The sequence below is a fragment of the Brassica napus genome, unplaced genomic scaffold (assembly GCF_020379485.1).
Source record: "Brassica napus cultivar Da-Ae unplaced genomic scaffold, Da-Ae ScsIHWf_2644;HRSCAF=3397, whole genome shotgun sequence".
Classification (NCBI taxonomy): domain Eukaryota; kingdom Viridiplantae; phylum Streptophyta; class Magnoliopsida; order Brassicales; family Brassicaceae; genus Brassica; species Brassica napus.
In genome coordinates this window covers 1-22569 of record NW_026015940.1, presented here as the reverse complement: position 1 = coordinate 22569, position 22569 = coordinate 1, and the positions used below count along the sequence as shown (strand labels likewise).

Below are 22569 nucleotides of genomic sequence, written 5' to 3'. Positions count from 1 at the left end.
TTAATTATGCCTTGTTTGCTAAAATTGAACGTTGGCTAGCTTATTTGTGACATGGCAAGGAATTTAGAATTTAAAATAGATTGGATGATTTCTAATACATGAATATCTCTCCCAATCATTAAAATCTGGAGATGTTACGATAAGCCCATGTTCCAACTTCCGTTAAAATTGGTATCCCTATATATATATATATATATTTAGCCTATGGAGAACAAGAACAACCCCCTCCTATCTTCAAAGCGGGGAAAAATATATTTTTCTTGTTTTCTGTTAATTATTGCCTTGTTTTAGGATTGAGGAAGCTATTGTCTAAACTTTAGCATTTCAAAACAGCTTGCTTCTAGTCATGAACCATTGCAAATCGGAGACGTAGATCTGGTCAATTGTATAAATTCGGTGATTGCCCAAAGGAAGATGGATATATTTACCTATTGGGATTGGGAAAATGGGCCTAAAATGGTAATATTTAAGTGTAAGCCCGTGAGGAAAAAAAAAAGAAAAAAAACATTGACTGGACATTTGACTTAAAGTATAAGGTTCTTCGTCTAAATAGTTGTACTTTTTGCAATTTGATCAGTACATCAATAAGATTACTTTCATTCCACCTTTCCATATTATCACAAAGACTGTTATTTTTTCTGAACAGAAAATTATATTTGATAAATTAACAAACACAAGGTATTAATAAGTTTTAAAGCAGTTTCAAATTGGGTCGAAATATAAAAATATGATGCAATACAATAGAATAAAAGACAACAAATTGTAGAAATTTGTAAAAAAAAAAAAAAATTTGTAGAAAATCTTCTATAAAAACATACACCCCATTAATATATTAAACTGATAATTATATATATAGTTTATATGGATAAAACAAGTAAACAAAATATAAAAGATTGTGTTATTGGTTTTATTAAATTCATCTTTAATTTTCTCAACACTTGAAAACATTTTGATGATATTGTATCAAACTACTTCTTAAACACACTTATAATATATGTTACATATAATATATGTTACATATATCATATACATCAAATAATATTAAATAAATAATTAAAAACTTAATGTATATATTTAATCAATAGATTAACTTAAAAATAATTATTTTCTATAATAATATAGGTTTAAATATATATATATTTAATAAAAAATATGTTGATTAATAATTTTATAAATGAGTAAGATTTTATAATTTATATAATTAATGTATAGAGTTTTACAGTACTAGAGTACAAGCTAATTTCGTGGATCAGTTCTTTAATATTTTTAAATTAGTATATTATAAATGAAAAAAAAGTTTTTTGGTGTAAATGCTAACTTTATTATCAAAATTTTAAAATTTTGACGAAAATTACATAAGACATTAGTAGAAGGAAAGACCAAAAGAAAAAAAACTAAACACATAAGAAGAAAAGAAGAAGCAACATTGGACCCAAGGGACAGTTAACTATTAAAACACGAGCAACCAAGACGCTAGCAGAAGAAAGAGTTTGGCTGATAACATGTTCATTGCCAAATGGGATCGCTGCCTTTGATAATACATAAGACCACGATCGGTAGATGTCGGCTTGCCCAAAGTGCTACTCCAACAGATTGACGACGAACCCACGCAGCTTTGCACAGAACCGGCCTCCTCAGAAAAACTGCACCACCAACCACCACCGGTAGAGGAGACAGAGACCCAAGAGCTAAAGAGCTCAACCTGCAATAAGAGCTCTTTTGCGCCAACCGGGTTGTCCCCAAATAACCACTAATGCCACACTTATTTGCTCGACTTCAGAAAGAACTGCGAGCATGAGCAAGAAGATGGGTTGCGATGAGAGCATTCTAGATTACTCTCCGAGACATGCAAAATAGAGAGAAGATCTGTGAGATATCAAACAAAGTCGTACATTGAAAGTTTAGACAAGAAGTGTCTAATATATATATATATATATATAAAGATGTTCAATTCTAATTAGTACGATGCCTTTTGGAAGGAGCCCAAAAGTGAATCCATGTGGCCAGTCTCTTAGACCGAAAGTAGACAATATCGTACTAATCAGACAATAAAGAGTTGGACATGGGCTTTGATAAATCCTAACAATAGGTATCAGAGCGGCATGAGGAAGAACTGCAAGAAGACCAAAATACCCTTCGAGTAGGAATGAAACCTCCGATGTTGTGGGAAACAAGATGAGTGTGATCCTTAGTTTGAGGGAAGAATGTGTGCTATCAAACAAAGTAGCATATTGGAAGTTTAGACAAGGAGTGTCTAATATATAAAGAGACATATCTCTTAAGCAAGGTATCAAAACTCCGAGACTCAACGGAGAGCCAAAACCCTGCCTTGCGCTCACATCAAGAACCAATGGAAGCTCCATAATGCCTCTCCTGAGAAACAACAATGGAGGAGACCGCTGAGAACCCGAAAAGAAGGTAAGGAAGAAACACCACCCAAAAGCGGCGAAGACCAGGAAGACAAAACAGAAGCGGCTGACGGAAGATCCTAAAATTGCAGATCATAGACGGCCCAACCCATAATCACTTCACACCCGCACATGAAAAACACCGTGGCACAGCTACCACACAGAAACTTGGACCAACACACACATGTCTCCGGAAAAAAATCTCTGAAGTACCGCCTGGACAGAATAAGAGGGAGATACCACCACTCAACACTGAACAATGGAAGAGCTACAACGACACTGGGACACTCCAACTCTAAACAAGAGCTTGAACGACAAGCCCATCAGATCTGAAGGGAGGAGTCACACGAACCTAGTTTCGCGCTGACACAGCGCCGACGAGGGAGTAGATCGAGAGAGTTGAAAACCTCAACCACTCGCCATTGCCAAACACTAAAAACCGACTCCGGTGACCTACAGCCCACCCTGCATCGCCATAACTATAGATCAGAGACCAACACCGCAGATCTACTTTTCCCCAGAGGAGACTAAGAGCAACCGCAACGGACCACCTTCCACAGTGCCAAGCATATCAACGAGAGAAGAGAAAAATAAGTGAACCAGAGCAAGACCAAATCGATCATTTTCCCAATACTGAGAAGATGATCTAGCTGTTTCGTCCCATTATTTAGCATCTTCAAACTTTTATGGGTTTCCTAATTTGAGAACTAACCTATCGTGCTTCTTCTTCTTTCTCTGAAGCATATTAAGCACTTCAGCAACTTGAAATTTTTTTCTAACTTGGTTTTCTCCTTAGCCAAATCTGAATTCACCTCAACTAGCTTGAGCCAATTCTCATACAACTACTCATAATTCCCAGCGAAGCTTCCATCATCATCATCATCATCATCATCATCATCATCATTACTTCCAGAATCATAATCACCTCCACATGAAGATACTGAAACAGACGCTAATGCTGATCCTGCCGCAGATTGTCTCAGAACCAGTCTTCAAAGTTGTGAACGCCACAAGGTTCTTTAGCTGCTCACCATCATCTGAATCAGTATCAGAATCACTCTTGTCATCCCTCTTCTTGTTTTATCTTTGCAAATTTTCACATTCTAACCGAACATGCCCAAACTTTTTGCACTTGTTGCATCGTATCTTTGATGATGAACTCCTTGAATCATCTCTTCTTTTATTCTCCTTTTTGCCTCGTTGTAGCTCTAGATACTTAGTAAGGTTTCTTGACAGCATCGCCATAGAATCTTCAGAAGATGAACTCCTTTAAGAAATTCCATGTGGATATTATTTCTTCTTCTTCTTTTCTCATATGATTTACTCTGTCCAAAAGCTTGAAGAATCCTAACAAACTCATCAAAAGTCATCTCATCCAAATCACAAATGTATCACATATAACCAAATAAATTGCCGATTAATCTCCGGCTAATCCCCGATCTTTTCATTCGACGCTAGGCGTTACCCAAGCGTATGAGGAACGTGTAGCAAGTTTCCGAACAAGGATATTTATATATTTATAAAGGAATGATATAAGGGTCTTTTTTTTTTTTAATGAAAAAGGTATTTGTGAAAATGTCATTTTAATGAAGGTAAACATGAATAGTCGTACAACCCGTACAGCCAATGTGGCAAATTTGAAATTTCCCCGTTTTTGACACACCTAAATATATAATTAATATTCACACATTAATCATGAAACTATACGGAATTTTTTGTAGAAGTGATATGTTTTCTCTCAACCAAACAAGTGCTTTATTTTTGTTATAATTTGATATATTTATTAGTATTATATTGTTCAAAATGAAAATATGTTTCGAATAATATCTGAACTAAGAAGAAAGTCTCCGACATCCGTTACATAATCAAATGATTACACCCTTATTAAGAAAACTGAAGAAGAATACGTTTTTATTCTCGATAGGTGCAATTAAAACCTCTTTGACAAGGGATCTTATTCGATAAACGCTAAAGTCACTTTTCACTACCTGAGTGGTTTCCACAATCAGGGTGGCTGTGGTTTTGATCTTCTGACTAACTAACCTCTTGGAGTAAAAAAGGCTGCCCCTCCATCAAAAATAATTTTTTCATTGTTTCCCATTGAAATCTTGGTATGAGTTGTTTCTTAAACAAGATTTTCCCGAACAAGGACAGTCCACCTCATGTCCTAGGATTGTGCACATTCAGTAGTTCAACATATGGTGCGAGAAGCCAGTTAAAGTAATTAAAGATCTGGGTTCCCGTGAGGAGGAAGCTACTGGAGAAGGTCAGAGAGAGTGCATTTTGTTGGTGTAAACTGGATGAAACGGAAACATATTTGATATATCTATGCGCTCTTTCAGACTTTATACAATGGCTTTCCCCTCATGGAAAGGCAAATCTTTGATTACTTTAACTTGATTTATGCACCGTATGTTAAACTAGTGAATTTGCCAAGCCGGTGACATAAGTGGGCCATCCTTGTTCGTAAAACTCGTGTTTAAAAAACAACTCATACCAAGATTTCTGATGGGAAACAATGAATTATTCTATTTTTGGTGGTGGAGGAACATATTTTTACTGCAAAAGGTTTGTTAGTAAGAAGACAAAGACCGCAACCACCTTGATGGTGGAAACAACTGTGGTGTGTTAAAGAGTTATCTTTTAGTGCTTATATAATAAGATCCTTTGGGCTGTTGTATCAGTCAAAGGGGTTTTATTAGACCTAGGGAGAATAAATTTGTTGTTTTCAGTTTAATTAATAAGGATGTTATCATTTGGTTACGTAACGGATGTCAGAAAAGTTCTCTCAGTTCAGATATTATTTGAACATGTTTTCATTTTGAAAAAATTAATCATAATAAAGATGTTTTAAGCAAAAGTAAAGCAATTTTTGTAGTTGAGAGAAAATATAACACTTCTACAAAAACTTTAATATACTTTCATGATTAATATGTGAATGTGAAAGTTATAGTAAGGTGTATCAAACAAAATACATATTTTTGAAAATTTGTTTCTATGAAAGTTTCTTATAATAACTAAAATCGTATAAAATAATTGGTACAATTTTAAAATCTCGTTTTACACAGTATAACTAAAAACACTTGAATCTGACAAAATATAATTATGTAGAAGCAAGTATTACTATTATCTTAGATAATATTATGTGTGTAGATATTATATTATTATATTAAACTAGGATTTTTACCGCGTTACACGCGGTTGTTAATTTAAATTTGTTAAACTATCAATGTAAGTGTCGAACTTGTTTTGTTTGAGCTTGTACTTATTTACATAAATATTTACTTATTATTTATAATTAATAAATTTTAAATAAACAATTCTATTATATTTTATTTATTTTTCCAATAAATTTAAAAGATTAATTTTTTACTATATACCACCTGTTGATATTATAAAATAGGTTTACTGAAACCAAAAATTGAGATTGATAAGTGAGGAGTATATAGTTTGATGTTATTGTATTTTAAATAGTTACCTCTCCTAACTTCATATATGGTATGATACAATTTTTTATTTTTTGTTTCTTTTCATTCGAAACTTCCAATGATTTTTCTATATTTGTTGTATTAAAATCTTCCTCATGTCCGGTGATTTCTCTATATTTATTGTATTAAAATCTTCCTAATGGTGTTATGAACATTACTATTTCATTGCATTATTTTATTAGTTTAAAAATATATTGTATATTGTTAATTATTGTAAATTTATATATTTTGGAATTAGTGTTTATGATATCTTGAAATCTTACAAATATTTTAAATTTTCAGTGACTTTTAGGCAACTATAACATCTGTCATAGACTCAGGCACACAAGAAAATATTTTTACTATTACCATTGATACCATTTTAAAATTCAGAATAAAATTCAGAAAAATATAATTATTTCATAAATTTTAGATTAACTCTTCGTTGATCACATTGTTATTTACTATTATTTTCCTTTACTCTGCGTTGAGCATTTTGTATAAGTTTAAATTTTTCTGATTAGTACTTGTTTGATCACATTGTTATTTACTATTATTTTGTTTACTCTGCGTTGATCACATTGTTATTTACTATTATTTTTGTCTACTCTGCGTTGAGCATTTTGTATAAGTTTAAATTTTACTGATTAGTACTTCGTTGATCATATTTTTATTTACTATTATTTGTTTTACTCTGCGTTGAGCATTTTGTATAAGTTTAAATTTTACTGATTAGTATTTTAAATCGTTACCTCTCCTAACTTCATATATGGTATGATACAATATTTGGTTTTTTTTTGTTTTCTTTTCATTTGAAATTTTCAATGATTTTTCTATATTTGTTGTATTAAATATTTCTAATGTCCAGTGATTTCTCTATATTTATTGTATTAAAATCTTCCTAATGGTGTTATGACCATTACTAATTTTATTGCGTTATTTTGATTAGTTTAAAAAAAAATATTGTATATTGTTAATTATTGTGAAATTTATATATTTTGGAATTAGTGCTTATGATATCTTGAAATCTTACAAATATTTTAGTTTTTCAATGACTTATAGGCAACTATAACATCTGTCATAGACTTAGGCACATAAGAAATATTTTACTATTACCATTGATGACATTTTAAAATTCAGAAAAAATAAATTATTTCATAAATTTAGATTAACTCTTCGTTGATCACATTGTTATTTACTATTATTTTTGTTTACTCTAAGTTGAGCATTTTATATAAGTTTAAATTTTACTAATTAGTACTCCTAACTATCCTTTTTAAATTCATTATCAATCTCATTTGTCAAATATTATATCAAAACAAATAAATGATATAGTATAGCACAAAAATAAAATTAATTGAATTAAAATTTGTCATTTAAATTTATATTTAACATTTAAAATATAAAAATTTTATAGACAAATAAAATGGGCCAAACAAATCAAATTAACAGATCAAAAAAATTATTAGAAGCCAACACGAAAATGGTCTGTGACATGACCAAAACAAAGAATTTTATTGACTGATTTTTGAGTCCTACGTGGACAGTCTATCTATTGCTGGTATTCCCCTTTATTTATTGTATCCTTTTTTAAATTCATTCTCGTTCTCATTTGTCAAATATTATATCAAAACAAATAAATGATATAGATAGTATAACACAAATAAAATTAATTGAATTAAAATTTGTTATTTAAATTTATATTTAACATTTAAAATATATAAATTTTATAGACAAATAAACCGGGCCAAACAAATCAAATTAACAAATCAAAAAAATTATTAGAAGCCCAACACGAAAATGGTATGTGACATGGCCAAAAAAAAGAATTTTATTGGCTGATTTTTGAGTCCTACGTAGACAGTCTATCTATTGCTGGTATTCTCTTTTATTTATTGTATGATTGTAGATGCCTGTTTTAAATGGGATATATATATATATTAAAACACGAATTAAATACATTCTATGCAGTTAATTTATATTAAAAGGTATTTTTGTCCTAGTAATACCAAATAAATCTAGTAGTACAAAACTTATTTTTCACCAAATAATACTTTAAAATCTAGTTATTCAAATCTGTTTCAAACTAGTAAAATTTTATAAAATCTAATATTAAATTTTACGCATTTTTAAAATATAAAATATCCAATAACAAACACATAAGACAAAAATAAAATAAAAACATTACTATTATTCTATAGGAAATGAGATGGCCCTCTTTTTTATTTTTAACTCATCATGACACGAGTATCTGTATTAGATTCGGGTATTTTTTAACACTGAGTTTCATTGAGTAAAGACCCTCTGGGTCAAAGAACATAACATATTATGGAAGAAAAGAGAACTAGCAACAAAAGAAAAGAAGATACCAGTAGGTACCATGCCTATGAAGGCTTTAAGAAATAGATAAATGAAGGAGAGAGAGATCCAGGAGCTGGAAACCAACCTAAGAACCGTGAGGTTAGGCAGAGACTCGGGTTTATTATAGGTTTCCAACTTAAAACCAATTGGCAATTGGTGGACTGCCGCTAATATTTTATATATTACTTAATGTCTTTTAGAATTCCCGATGTTGGACACTTATCCCTAATACCACTCTTTGAGATAATGATGGCTCTTATCGACCAAAAAACTCATAACTTCTTAGGACATTTATACTCGGTCAAGCGAGTTTAATACGACATTTATACCCAATTTTAATTAGCAGTTTATGGTATTTAGGATCTGGGCTCTGATACCATGTTAAGTTTCCTGGATTTCCAACTTAAATTAAGTTTGCGGTAAATGGATTGGCACAAGTCTCTTATATATTACTCAAATCATTTACATATTTCCAATGTGGGATCTTCTCTCCAACACCCTCCCCCAAGATAATGGTACATATAACCATTAATCTCGCAGAATCCATCGTACCCCTTCGACACAAAATGCTTTATTTTTCTAACAATTTCGAGAAATTGATCCTTCCTTTGAACAATTCGTGAGATGTGGACCTGCATAGAACATTCCTTTTTTGCCTCCAACAAGAAGATGTGCTCCTTGACTCGCCATACTCCAAACGTTACTGTTCCAATCATACATTATGGTTCTTGTGTAAGTTCTCGGAGTGAGCATGCGCTTCTAATTAATCAGAGTCCTTTAGTTTCTGACCAATCGTCTCTCTTTAAATCATGTTGTATCCAAAACTACCTAGATTAACCTATCGCTAACTCAGCCTGAACAACAACATTACCAAGACACAAAGCTACCAAAAAACTCCTTGCTGGCATAGAAATTAATCACGGCGAAGTCGTGATTCGATAAGAGCCAACGAGTTTTAAATTCACTTTGACTTGGGTCTTCGTGGCGAGGCTACTCTAGCTCTTAGAATTAACAAATGTTCCCCAATCCAATCCATACTCAATGTCACCTCAGGTTTATGATCATTGACACTGAAATAAGTCATGTAATCTCCAGCTTCCACCATCATAAGCATGAATTAGCCCGACTCTACAACTTCCGTGTGATGAAATGTGTTACCGTAACTCGATGACCTGTGTATATATATATATATCCATGTTAAATAAAGAGAAACAAATTTAATAAATATTTTATTCAACTCGATTGAAATTCTAAGTGAAGTGACTGTGTACAGCAGAACCGTACGGGGACTAATCAAATCGAGAATCATGGCGAAAACTTCACAGAGAGATTTTTTGTTTTGCTCATCTCATTCGTTTCAGATCTTTCGAGCCAATTACACCAGAACAAGAAGAAGAGGAGCCAGAGAGAATACGAGACGAAGGAACATAATATGTGGCAGTAGATATAGTAATCGGAGTTGGTAACCACGTGTCAAAATCAAAGTTGGTTTGAATTAAGAAAGGATATTTAGATCGCTTAAAATGATATTTTATAAGATATTTCACATTGTAATAGAAAGTGAATAAGGAATATATTTGGATCAGACTCTAGTTTCAGATTTGGGATTCAGAAAATGGGTGAATGGGTCAAAATATTATTCTTATACAAACTATACTCTGAAATTTGTGGACAAAATAAAAAGAATATCTATTTTAATTTATGATACTAATATCATTATTATGAACAATTAAGCATACACAAATCAGTTATAATTTATTTATAACATAAGTTTTAATATTTGTCAAAATGATTAATGTGAGAATCAATTCTCAGATCTCTAATTTATGGCTCTGTTGACCATATATACTGTAAAAGAGTCACCCTGATTTCATTCTTTACCCACCAAAAATCTAACATATCCTAAGTCTTTTTTTCAATGTCCCTCACATACTTTCTTATTTTTATTTTAGTTTTTGCTTTTGCTTTTGTGTTCGAGAGTACAACACCTAAAAAACTGAACATGAGAGAATTGAACTTGACTCCGCGATTTCTTATGGGCACAAGCATCTCAGGGCTGAGTACCTTCGTTCCTCTTCCGAGTGGTCGAGTTGCTAAAGCAACCTCCTCTACTAATTAGTTGAGCCAGTCAGGCCATCCATTTCTGCAGTTTTGTTGTTGGTTTTGTCAAAGGTCATGGACACTTTGTTTGTTAAGTGTACTGATGGTAATTTCATTGCAGTCCCCGGTAATGAAAGGGAAGCCATCGATAAATTGATAAGATGTTACAACCTATCCTAAAGATAATCCAGTACTTCTTGGTCGTGAATATCTGAATAGGGCGAAGCAAAATGTCACATTATGGACGTTTACAAAATTAAAAAAAAAAGAGTGTCTCGACTCTGCAAACATGTTTTCTTTCCAAATTTACTATATCAGTATTTCATTTTATTTATCAATTTTTTTTTTTTGTAACATATTTATCAATTTATTTAAGTAAATTATTTAGTTTTCACTAATGTAGAATTTGTGTGTTTTACATATTATGGTTGTAACATGTGCTATTTTCTAAATATACAAGTTTCATAGCTTAATCCCATCATCAAGACTACGTACAAACTCGAGGATTGTCTTACGAACCACCCACTCATCACTTCAGGATAGCTTTTGTTTTTCAGATGCGACGAACACACATTTTGTTTGTGAATAGAAGGTTATATTGTTTTTCACATGAGACAAACAGGCTTGGTTTGTATAATTTTACTTGATCGCCAAATGTTCGTGAGGTCCTCTATTCAGTTGCTATTAGCCTTGAACAAAATCAGAGATGGAGAACAACAAGGAAGTTAAATTTACCTTTCAGATTTTTCAAAGCTAATGATACATATACTTGTGGAAATTTATGGCTCCATCTTTGTGGTCCATCGTGATTGAAGAGGCAAACTCTAAGCTTTGTAAGACCATTTCCTATGTATTTTATTTTATTTGTTATTATAAAATAGAAAAAATTCAATAATAGAGATAGAGTTATTGGGCTACCGGAATTATATTAACCATTTGATCCGTTTAGAACAATTTAAAATGGTATATAATCTGTTCAAATTTTCTTTAAATCATTTATTTATAATGTAAAACTATTGGAATAAAAGTTATTTTTTTAAAGAAAATTGTAAATAATACCTAAGGAGTTATTTGAATAACAATTTTTTTTTTAAAAAAAGTTGGAAAACAAAATTTTGGAAAAAGATTGAAATCATTTTTTTGGAAAATATATTTTTAAATATATTTAACAGTTAAAATATGTTAAGTTAAACAGGTTATAACAATCTCCGTTAATTTGAAGTAAAAATCCATTTTTTTATCACAATAAGAGTACAAAGAAAATCTTAGTACGAATCCGCGAAGGACGAGTTTCTAGTGTCTAGCCAATAAGGCACCGACGTGTTAACATATGAGAAAACACGGTTTCTTGTTTGAGTGTGCCTTGCAAGGAAGTCCACTTGAGTGTTACTGGATCTGGGTTGATAAATAAACCACTTTTCCGCCCTGATAGGACGCCCAAAGATCTTTAAACTCGGTAAGTTCAGCTGCAAAAGGGGTCAGTCTTCTGGTGTTGTGATCATATTGACTAATTCTTAGGAATCAGTAACGTAACAAAGTAACGCAGCAGAACCGCTGATGGCGAGATAAACATTTCAATGCCCATACTAAACTCTTTAGCTCGGTATGTAGTGACGAAATTAACTTATGGCAACCTTGCAGGCCTAGGAGATCTATTGCTCCATCTTGAAGTTGTAAAATCCATCCTACTCCACTCGTGAATCCATCATTCTTCCATGATCCATCTACACGGGCAAGTAAATGTAGGTAAGTAAAAATCAATTTAATAAATGGATCGTAGTAAGACTACCCACCACTTATAATCCATTAAATTAAATGGGTCTAAATTAATATTAGTTTATACTAAACCCCCATGCAAAACCTGTTAAAAAATTATTTTAACATCTCTACTAGATTTTGACCCGTATTTTCAAAAGAGATATTATTTTTGGTGAATAATTGTTTTATTTAATAAAATTATACTATACATAATCTATAATATGATTACTTTTTTGTTATACAGGTTAAATATTTGGTTGGTGATAGATAAATAATTTATAATGATTTTGATTTTTCAGTTTTATCACAACCATAGCTTATCATTTATGAATTTCTAGATAAAACCTAAACATTTGTTTAGGATGTTAAATTATTCATCATTCGAGTTTATCAAAAATAACTTTTAAAACAAACTACAAAAATATACTTACAGTTATGTTTGATTGTAATCTCTATAATATTAATGAGAAGTCAGTCTACTACGTGTCGCACTCACGTTAATTCTTACGACGGTTGATTATGATTGAGATACCCTAAATAAACTAAAAATATTATATCTAATTGCAATTAATAAACTTTTATTTATTTTTCATTTAATTTCCTTTTCTCTATCATCTTTCCAAATAATATATATAATAAAAGTAAACATTAATTAATGAACTATAATTTTAAAAACGAAAAAATGTATCATAGATAATTTGGTTTCATAAAAAGGAAAGTTCACAAAAAACAATTATTAAAAGACAAAAATAAAGATTTTAAAACGAAAATATATCCCATACATAATTTTATTTCATAAAAAAGGAAAGTTACAAAAAATAATCTTAATATTAGAAATATATTCCTTTTGAAACATAATCTTCAATAACATAATATATATTTTAAAAGTAATAACAATATTTTATTTGTATCAAGCTGTATTCTCAGATTATCAAAACTAACTAGAGATAACATAACATAAACTGAAATTTTTTTAATGAACTAAAGTATGTAAATTAAAACTAATATTACTGAGTTTGTTTACATTCGTTTTTCATAATAATTTTCTAAACCAAATTTCAATTTGATTTACAACTTCTTTATATTTTTATCAAACTACATAAATTAAAAATATCTATAAATTTGCATAATAATAATTTCTCAAACAATTCACAAAATTTTGGTTTGATATTTATTTTCAATATTAAATAATATATTTTAAAATTTAATCTTATGGAAGATAACATTTATTAGAAAATGAAACTAACTTTTTTATTATGTCTATTTAATCAAGTAATCACAGAATATTTTCAAATATTGTAAATCAATATATTTTTTAGGGAACTTTGATATTATACTTTACCATTATCAAAACATCTTTTTGCTTAATCGTTATTTTCATTTAAATTTTAATTTATATTTGTACCACCCAATGTCTCCTTAATAATAATACCCAAACTAATCTGAATTTTGATGTTTAAAATTATTAATATAGTTTTTAATTCATCTTTTATACATCAAAAATAAAAATTACTTAAAATTTACAAATATTGAATTATATTGTAATATTGAAATCCATTCATCAACTTCAAAGTTATATAGGTTATGCTCTTTTATGCAATTTTGTATTGATCATCACTTTAAATGTTTTCTTATTAATAACATCATTTAAATAATTAATTATCATTTTTTAACATGTGATTATATTTCAATGAGTATAAAAATTGTATAAGGCATAATCATCAAATACAAACCTATATAAATCGACCAAAAACCCCATGTTACTTATAAGTCAGCCACCATTGATGATTATGCTTTAGTGAATCCTAAATGAGATGAGTCTAATTTTATAAATATTAAATTTCAGTTAAAATTTATATGGCAAAAATATATCGTTACAAAAAATTTCTTCACAAAAAAAAGAAAGAAAAACATAAACTATATTTTTATAAAACCTTTTCGCATCGAAAAAATAGTAACGCGAGAGTGTGAAGATAAAAGAGAATTTTTGTAAAATGAATTTCAGGAGCTATGACTGGGGGTGGGGGTTGATTGCTAAAGTGAATCAAGTGTCATACTCTTGATCATAAAATAAAATATCATGTCTTAGATTAAATATTGGAACAAACACTACCATTAGATTTTGATTATTTCTCCTAGGTTTGGGCATTTTATCCGGATCAGAAAACCCAAACCGCAACCAACCCGAAAAAAAAACAGTTTGGGTCGGTTAAAGGTAATGCTATAATACCCCATTGAATCTTGTTGTAGAAGACTTGCGGGTCTTAGATCCGATCCGGCCCGAATCCGAGATCCGATGGGGTCTTTGAAATACAAATACTTCTAATTGTTTCCTTTATAGCCAATTCGTCTTCAAATCGGTTAACAATTAACCAGTCGATTGATCTAATTAGACGTTATTATTCGGATTAGTAACCAATTTATAACCCATTTTAACTGGTTTCAGACCTAAAAAATGATGGGCAATGGCTATATTATAACCCGTTTGAGTGCTGATTCAAGGTAGGGGTATGACTTATTTATACCAGCTGTTTCTATTGACCAAGTTTAACATATTCCTATGTGGGATGTTTGGAATTAGTAATTCACTGAAAATATCAATTAAAACTGCAATCAAGAGAATCGAACACAACATTAAATCCCACAAAATAACTAATATATCGATATTTATATGAAAATTCAAAAATTTGTTCAAAATTAAATCCCCGTTCAATCTCCGAACCGATCTGGACTCGACATTACCCGAACACATAAATTCTAATTACTCTATTGGATCCAAATATCTAAGATCCGAACTGATCCGGATCCGACAGGACCCGAACGAAACCTGAACCGGCAAATTCTAATCATTCTTTTGGATCCAAATATCTAAGACCTAAAGGTCCCGGATCTGACAAGACCCAACACGACCCGGGACCCAAATGTTTAGGCTTAATTTTTCTATAAAATGATGAAGTATCAGCGGTTAACATGCAAACATATATATATATATATATATATATATATTTTTTTTACATTTTTTTTTTTTTTTAACATGCAAACATATTTGATATAATATTAATATAGAGAATGAAACTACACCATCTCAAATTTTGTATTGTGTCAAAACTACACCTCGCTATTCCTAGTGCATGGTTAAATACAAAAAATTCTTGATTCGACCCCATAAATTTTTCATTCATCTTATTGCATTCCAAATAATGGGTTTTACATATTTTGAAAACTTGTAAATATAACCATGCATTAAGGAGAACTTTTTTTTACATAAATGTAGTACACAAAGGTCAAAATAGCCAAAATAGGTTTATTAAAATAGTAAAATACATTTATACTTCTACGTTTAGCTATCTAAAAACCTATTTTGGAATTTTTTGGGAGATTTGCCCCATTAAAAATAGTTGGTGTAGATTTTAACACAATACTTGGATGTGTTGACCTATATTGTTTTTTCCATTATGGTTACTTGTACTTCTAGTTGGAGAGATCAATGGACAAACGAAACCATCAACTCTTTGCAGTCATTTACTTGAATACATTTGCATATATTGATATCAACCTAATTTACACTAATTTTTCTTTGCTGCAGGAGTTATGACATCAATAATTTGCTAGATGATCTTCAAGTAGTTTAAAACATGAACACTAAAAAGTTAAAAAAGAGATATGAATCCCAGACACAATGATTTACATGTGACCATCAGAAACCCTAACCAAAATACCAGTACACCACCTTCAAGATGAAAACCAATTGTTACATTATGAAAAATCAAACCAGTTTGCATAGAGCAAACATCATCACAAGAGGGGTATTATACCTTTATAGCTTCTTATTCTGCATGCATGTCCATTGAAGAATCAAAAGAACTTGGAGAGTCAGATCCCCTGTTCAGTTCACTGCTTCTGGTTCCGCCAGATATGTATCCTCCCTGCGGAATTTGGTAGTTCTGCAGGCTACGGCGTACCGGAATTGAAAGAGCGTTTGAGAAAACCGAGTTCTTGGCCTGGTTTTCGCATTGCTCAGACCGAACCACTGGAACAGCTGTTGGGCAAGACGTGTCTGAAGAGGTAATGAGACCGGAATTGGTGACATGCATTGTTGGTTGAGGTGGCGGCGCTCTTGGGGATATTGGGTGTTCCTCTGTGCAGGACTCCAACTCGTTCTGCATTAGGGTAAAAACAATAAACTCAATCAAGAACAGAAAAAAACAGATCTGACCCGGATAATTCATGTTATGTTAGATAAAATTATATAAACTTGAAAACGGGTTTGATAATATTGTATCAAATTACTTCTTAAACACATTTATAGTATATGGTACATATATCCAATACATCATATAATCTAATGGAAATAACATTAAAAACTAACGTATAAATTTTAATCAATACATAGACCGCAAAATAATGATTTTCCTATTTTATATAAAATATAGTTTAAATATATATTTTTCTAATAAAATTCTGTCAATTAATAACTCTTTTTATTTTTCAAATTATCGATTACATCATCATATTATCTATTTTATTACATATGATTACCAACTACCTGCAGCATATGCGAAATGATGAATAACTTTATGAACAGCGGTTCTCTTCATAATATTTGGATCGACGAATGGTTTTACATGTACGACATTCTCGATGGACATGATCTCTCCGCAGCATACGACCACAACGGCTCTGCCTACAACATGTTTTGCATTATTAATTATGTTTAATTTTATTATAGTGTTAGCTTATATGTAATTAGATTATAGGAATAAACTATAAAGTTTAAATTTTATGGTATATTATAGGACTAAACTATGAAGTTTAATTTGTATGGTTTAGGGTATATAATATTATAGGAATTAGATTTTATTTGGAATTTAAAGGTCATGTTTATGATATAGGGTTTCAATTATGGAATTAAGAGTTGTTTGAGATTAAGTTTTTTTAAGAGGTTGAGTATAAAGTTTTTTTTGTTTAAGATTTGGAAGTTAAATTTGAAAATATTAAAGTTGGAGTTTATGTTTAGGATATAGGTTGAGATATACATAGTTTAGGGTTTAAATTTAAGGTTTATAATGAAGTTTTTAGAAGAAAATTAGATTTAGAATTAAAGATTAAGATTTAAGTTTAAAGCTTATGTTTAGTGTAAGTATTTACTACATAAGGTTTGGGGGTATGGTTTAAGTTTAAGATTTTGGTTAAGGTTTATAATGTGGTTTGAAATATAGTGTTGGAATTTAAATTTAAAATTGAGATTAGATTTTGAAAAGAATATATTTTTTTTGTTTACTTTAAGAATTTAAAATAAAAGTAATAAAATAGAATTTTAATATCTTGCATTTAGAGTTTAGGATTTAAATGTATGTTTGGGGGTATAGAGTTTGTTTGAAGATTTAAAGTTTGTATTTGGAAGTTATAGATTAGAATTAAAAATATTAAACTTTAAATTTGAGATATGAGATTATTGTATAAACATTAGAACAATTATAGCAACCACTTATCTCTAGATAAGGCGTAGCTATTTAGCTATAGACAACCAATGGAATCCGTCTCTGCCTATATAACTACGGATTGCTACAGTTAGCTATAAATTTAACTACAAATTTAAAATTATGTGTTCTCGCTATATTTGTAGCTAATAAATTTGGCTTCGGAAATTTCTTTGCCAAACCGTGGCTATTTTAATAAATTCTTGTAGTGACATCACGTTTGAATCTCCGAAAAGCTTGTATCCTATAATCTGCAAAAAAATTGTGTTTCCTCTGGAAATTGAACCAAGACAGATGTGTAGATTAGTAATTCTATAAATTAGTAAAATATCATAATTCATGTATTATTAATGCATAGATTTTTACAGTACGGGAGTACAAGCTAATTTCCTTGATCAGTTCTTTAATATTTTAAAAGTTAGTATAGATAAATGAAAAAAAAAAAAAACAAGATTTATGTGTCCAATAGTTCTCTGGGATTCCTTAAAGCGGGATCCGGTTTGATTTCAGTTACAAAATCACGAACTACATAAGAATTTAAACCAATGAGATATGATAGAATTAAAAATATATAGTTATTATAGAAGAAAATAATTCCAAAATGTAAAGCCATGCACAAAATATAAATAAGTAGACTACGGATCCTCTTTAGATTCATATTCCTCCAAATCAATTTTCATCCAAAAGAAAAACTAGTTAGATAAAAATGATTAATTTTTCTTTTGTTTTTCTTCTAACTATTGCCTTGTTTGTTGGATTTCACGAAGCTAAGTGTCGTAAAAATACTGTTTCTTTTCAAAACAAGTTAGCTAAGAGTCATAGCACTCTCGAAGTCCACTGCAAATCTAAAGACGACGATCTAGGCGTCCATCGTGTAAAATTCAATGGACATGCATACAAATTTAGGTTCGGAGATGATATATTCATAAGGACAAAATGGGATTGTGTATTACGAAAAGGACCTAAAATGGAGTATGTTCAAGGCTTTAGAGCATATACAGGAGGGTTTGCTCGTAAATGTGGTGAATCCTACATGTGGATTGCCAAGGATGATGGTATTTACTTGTCGAGAAATGGTAAACGAGTGGGACAAAAACTTGACTGGAGTAAAAAGAAACAATAGCATTTATTATGTTGTTTAATGTATCAAAAATCATCTTTCGATTAGGAATAAAGAAAGTAAGTAAAGTATGATTCGATTTGAAATCGTATAATACAACCATGTCTTGGATTTTTAAATGGCTTTCTTCCATGGGAGCAAGTATGTTATTGAGTTTTCACTTTTCAGGTATTATCATGTTGCTTACGAAACCTTTTACATGCTACACACCTACACCTGTTCCTGCACAATAGTTTTTACAAAATAGATATAAATTCTCAATAACACCTTCGGAGGAAATCTATTAGATTTTGCTTCTAGAATGTTTTTGGATTAGCTTCTATATATTGTAGTCATTTTAATAAACCATCAGAATTGGAAGACATCCAACATATTTTTGGCTGCATCTTGCCCTGCTTTATACCAGCCTTCAACTGAAGTGGTTGAATATTGATTGAAATATTTGGTCAAATTTTTTATCTTATGATCTCAAAGGAATCATTAAGTAAAATTTGGATGAAACAACATTAAACAACATTGTTAATTAACCAATTGATTGTTAATTAAACAACATTAACTAAGCAAAAGTAAGAAGAAAAGAAAAACAAAAACAAAAACCATGTCATAAACGTTGATTGCTAGTGAATCAATGGTGTCATATCTTTTTTTTTTTTTGATCAACTGTTATACTCTAGATCATAAAATAAAATCTCATCTCTTAGATTTGATGTTGGTGGAACAAACTCTGCTGCTAGATTTTGATAATTTTCCTATAAAATGATGAAGAATTGTTTTACATTAGTTTGAAAACTTGTGTCTATAACCATGCATTAAGAATAGTTGGTTTAATTTTTGACACATAATACTTCATACTGGATGTGTTCACATATATTACGTGTAGCTACCAATGTTTTTTGTCATTATAGTTATTTGTAAATTGTACTTCTAGTTGGAGAGATCAATTGACATATGAAACCATCAACATTTTGCAGTCATTTACTGAATACATTTGCATATATTGCTATCAACCTAATTCACACTAATTTTTCTTGTTGCATGAGTTATAATATTAATGATTTACCAGATGATCTTCCAGTGATTTGAAAGATGAACACTAAGAAGTTAATAGAGATATGAATCCCAAACACAATGATTTACATGTGACCATCAGAAACCCTAACCAAAATACCAGCAAACCACCTTCAAGACGACAACCAATTGATACATTATGAAAATTCAAACCAGTTTTGTATAAGATCAAACATTATCACAAGAGGGGGTATTACATCTTTATAGCTTCTTATTATTCTGCATGCATGTCCATTGAAGAAATCAAAAGAACTAGGAGAGTCAGATCCCCTGTTCAGTTCACTGCTTCTGGTTCCGCCAGATATGTATCCTCCTTGCGGAATTTGGTAGTTCTGCAGACTACGGCGTACGGGACTTGAAAGAGCGTTTGAGAGAAAACCGAGTTTCTGGCCTGGTTTTCGCATTGCTCAGACCGAACCGCCGGAACAGCTGTTGGGCAAGACGTGCCTGAAGAGGCAATGAGACCGGAATTTGTGACATGCATTGTTGGTTGAGGTGGCGGCGCTCTTGGGGATATTGGGGCTCCTCTGTGCAGCACTCCAGCTCGTTCTGCATTAGGGTAAACAGTAAACTCAATCAAGAACAGGGAAAAAACAGATCTGACCCGGATAATTCCATGTTATGTTAGATATAAAATTATATAAACCTGAATGTAATTGATTATATCCACAGGAGTCACTCTTGACCCTCCTTCTTGTTGTCTCCATATCCATTGGTACAGTTTTTCCTGAAACATGGAAGAATTAAGCAGAACGTTCAGTGTGTAATCGATATTGTTCCCGCCTCGGAGCTCCTCTTAGGTAGTGATGCATTAAAACTAGTAAGAGCCGCAACAATCTAATCTATGCGTTTCTGTCTAACCATACTAACACATTGATCTAATAAGAAATGATTACCCTATCATATAAAGAACATTAACACACAGGTTGTACATGGAACAGCCTTGTCCACTCATAACACTTTGTTGATTACGCAGAAGTGAGAAAACTAACAATTATAATTTAAAATAAAAAAAACTGAAATCAACAGAACCTCTCAACGAAGACCAATCAAATTGAATTTACTCTTTTATAGATAAGAATCACAAAGAGTCAGAGAGAGAGAGAGAGAGAGAGAGAGAGAAGGGTTTTAAATCCATACCAGACCATGGCGTTCACCTGCTTGGAGGAAAGAGAGTTTCTGGTGGTTCATGGACTGAGTGTAAAGCTGAGACAGCGAGTTCGCGGCGGTTCGAAAGGAGGCGTAAACAGTCCGATCTACCTCATCGAGGCTCGTCTCTGTAGCTTTTCTCTTCTTACCCATCCCCCTAAATTCTTTGTAATCGGCTGTGAACGGATGGTCGCTCTTTCTCCGCGATTTTGAAGAACTATAAAAAAAAAAAAAAAAAAAGAGGATTGGACCAAAGAGGGGCACTTGTCTCGCTTTATACGAAACGGCAAGAGAGCGAAGAAGAAGGTTTTACTTTTTTCGTTTTGGACATTCAACTCTGTAAATTATCTTCTATAGATGGTACGACGATGTCTTAAACAGAATGTCAATTTGGATCAGTTCGAATTATAAAGATTTGTATTTTAAATCAGGCCCAAACATTTCTTAAAATCTTGCCTCTTTCTCTCCCAACTAATTTTTTTTAATGGTGAATGGTGATTATTAGAATATTATAATTATGAGAAATATTACATTGAAGATTCATAACCGACACATACTACTTGTCTTATGAGGATCTACGTTTAACTGTATCACCTGAGTCGTCCTATGAAAATTCCTTCTGACAAGGTTTGCTTGCACCATGTTGAAGATCCCTTGTAAACATTTACTTCGTAGCCTTCATAATTGTTTAATAAATCGTTTTCTCTGGGAATTGAAACCTAGATCTTCTAGTGTGTAGAAGTATTAATGAACCATTAGTTAAACCACTGGACAAGGGGTCTTCCACAAATCTTGCAATGTATTTTTGTCCAAGTTTAATTATCATAGTAAAAGACACTCGAATACATTGTTGAATATATTTTTTTGATAATTCGGGTAGGTATCTAAACACCTTACGGAGCCTAGTGCCTAATGATATCGCCGCCGAATGCATCCCGGAGGACCACGATTTCACCCATGTTAATTGACGGTGGCCACACACGGGGTTAATAATCTCGCACTAGAAGAGAATTGATCCTTGACCTGGACCAACATAATGAGTTCTCCTCTAGTGGAGACCACTGGACCACAAGGATGTGATTATACATTGTTGAATACTAAAGTGATTGTTTCCCCAAATTCTGAAGACAAAAGCTCCAAGGAGGGAGAAACATAGCTCCAAACAAAAGGAAAAACAAACTTGTTGGAGATGGATGATGTTCGTGAAAAGGTCATCATGTAAATGAACTCAACTCGATAGTAAGAAAAGAGGCGATTATAAACATCCAAGTCGACAAAAAAAAAGGAAATATCTAACCGCTGTATTCTTTTATGAAAAGTGAGAAAGTCATCAAAAAGACAGAGACTTTCAAAAATACATAAATTCGCACAAGAATTAGTTTTATAGATTTATATTGTTTCTGACGAGTTCATCGTCTTTAGCTGATTGGGAGACTATTTTTTTATAAATAATCAATCATAAATCTTATAATAAATGCCTTCCAAATAACTCACTATCGAATTCATGCTTTCATCTCGAAGACACCAAATTTAGATTCAACAATTGACGTCGTATGTGGGGAATTAGATAGCAACGCCAACAAAAAGAAGATTTATGATGGATTAGGGGAAATAACACTAAAAATCAGACCCAGATCGAAGAAGTCCAAATAGTTGCA

The 22569-nt window shown here is 31.4% G+C and overlaps 1 protein-coding gene and 1 pseudogene across 1 annotated transcript; both read right to left on the bottom strand.

Moving 5' to 3' along the window:
* Nucleotides 1–15921: 15921 nt before the first annotated feature.
* On the bottom strand, nucleotides 15922–16260 carry LOC125601742. The gene has a single exon (XM_048773799.1). The coding sequence runs from the start codon at nucleotides 16258–16260 to the stop codon at nucleotides 15922–15924; it is 339 nt and encodes a 112-aa protein (XP_048629756.1).
* A 3509-nt stretch (nucleotides 16261–19769) lies between these two features.
* LOC125601743 lies at nucleotides 19770–21083 on the bottom strand (annotated as a pseudogene).
* Between the last annotated feature and the right edge of the window lie 1486 nt (nucleotides 21084–22569).

Excerpts from the sequence above, each read along its gene's own strand:
- LOC125601742 (XM_048773799.1), bottom strand. The coding sequence starts at position 16,260 with ATGCAGAACGAGTTGGAGTCCTGCACAGAGGAACACCCAATATCCCCA.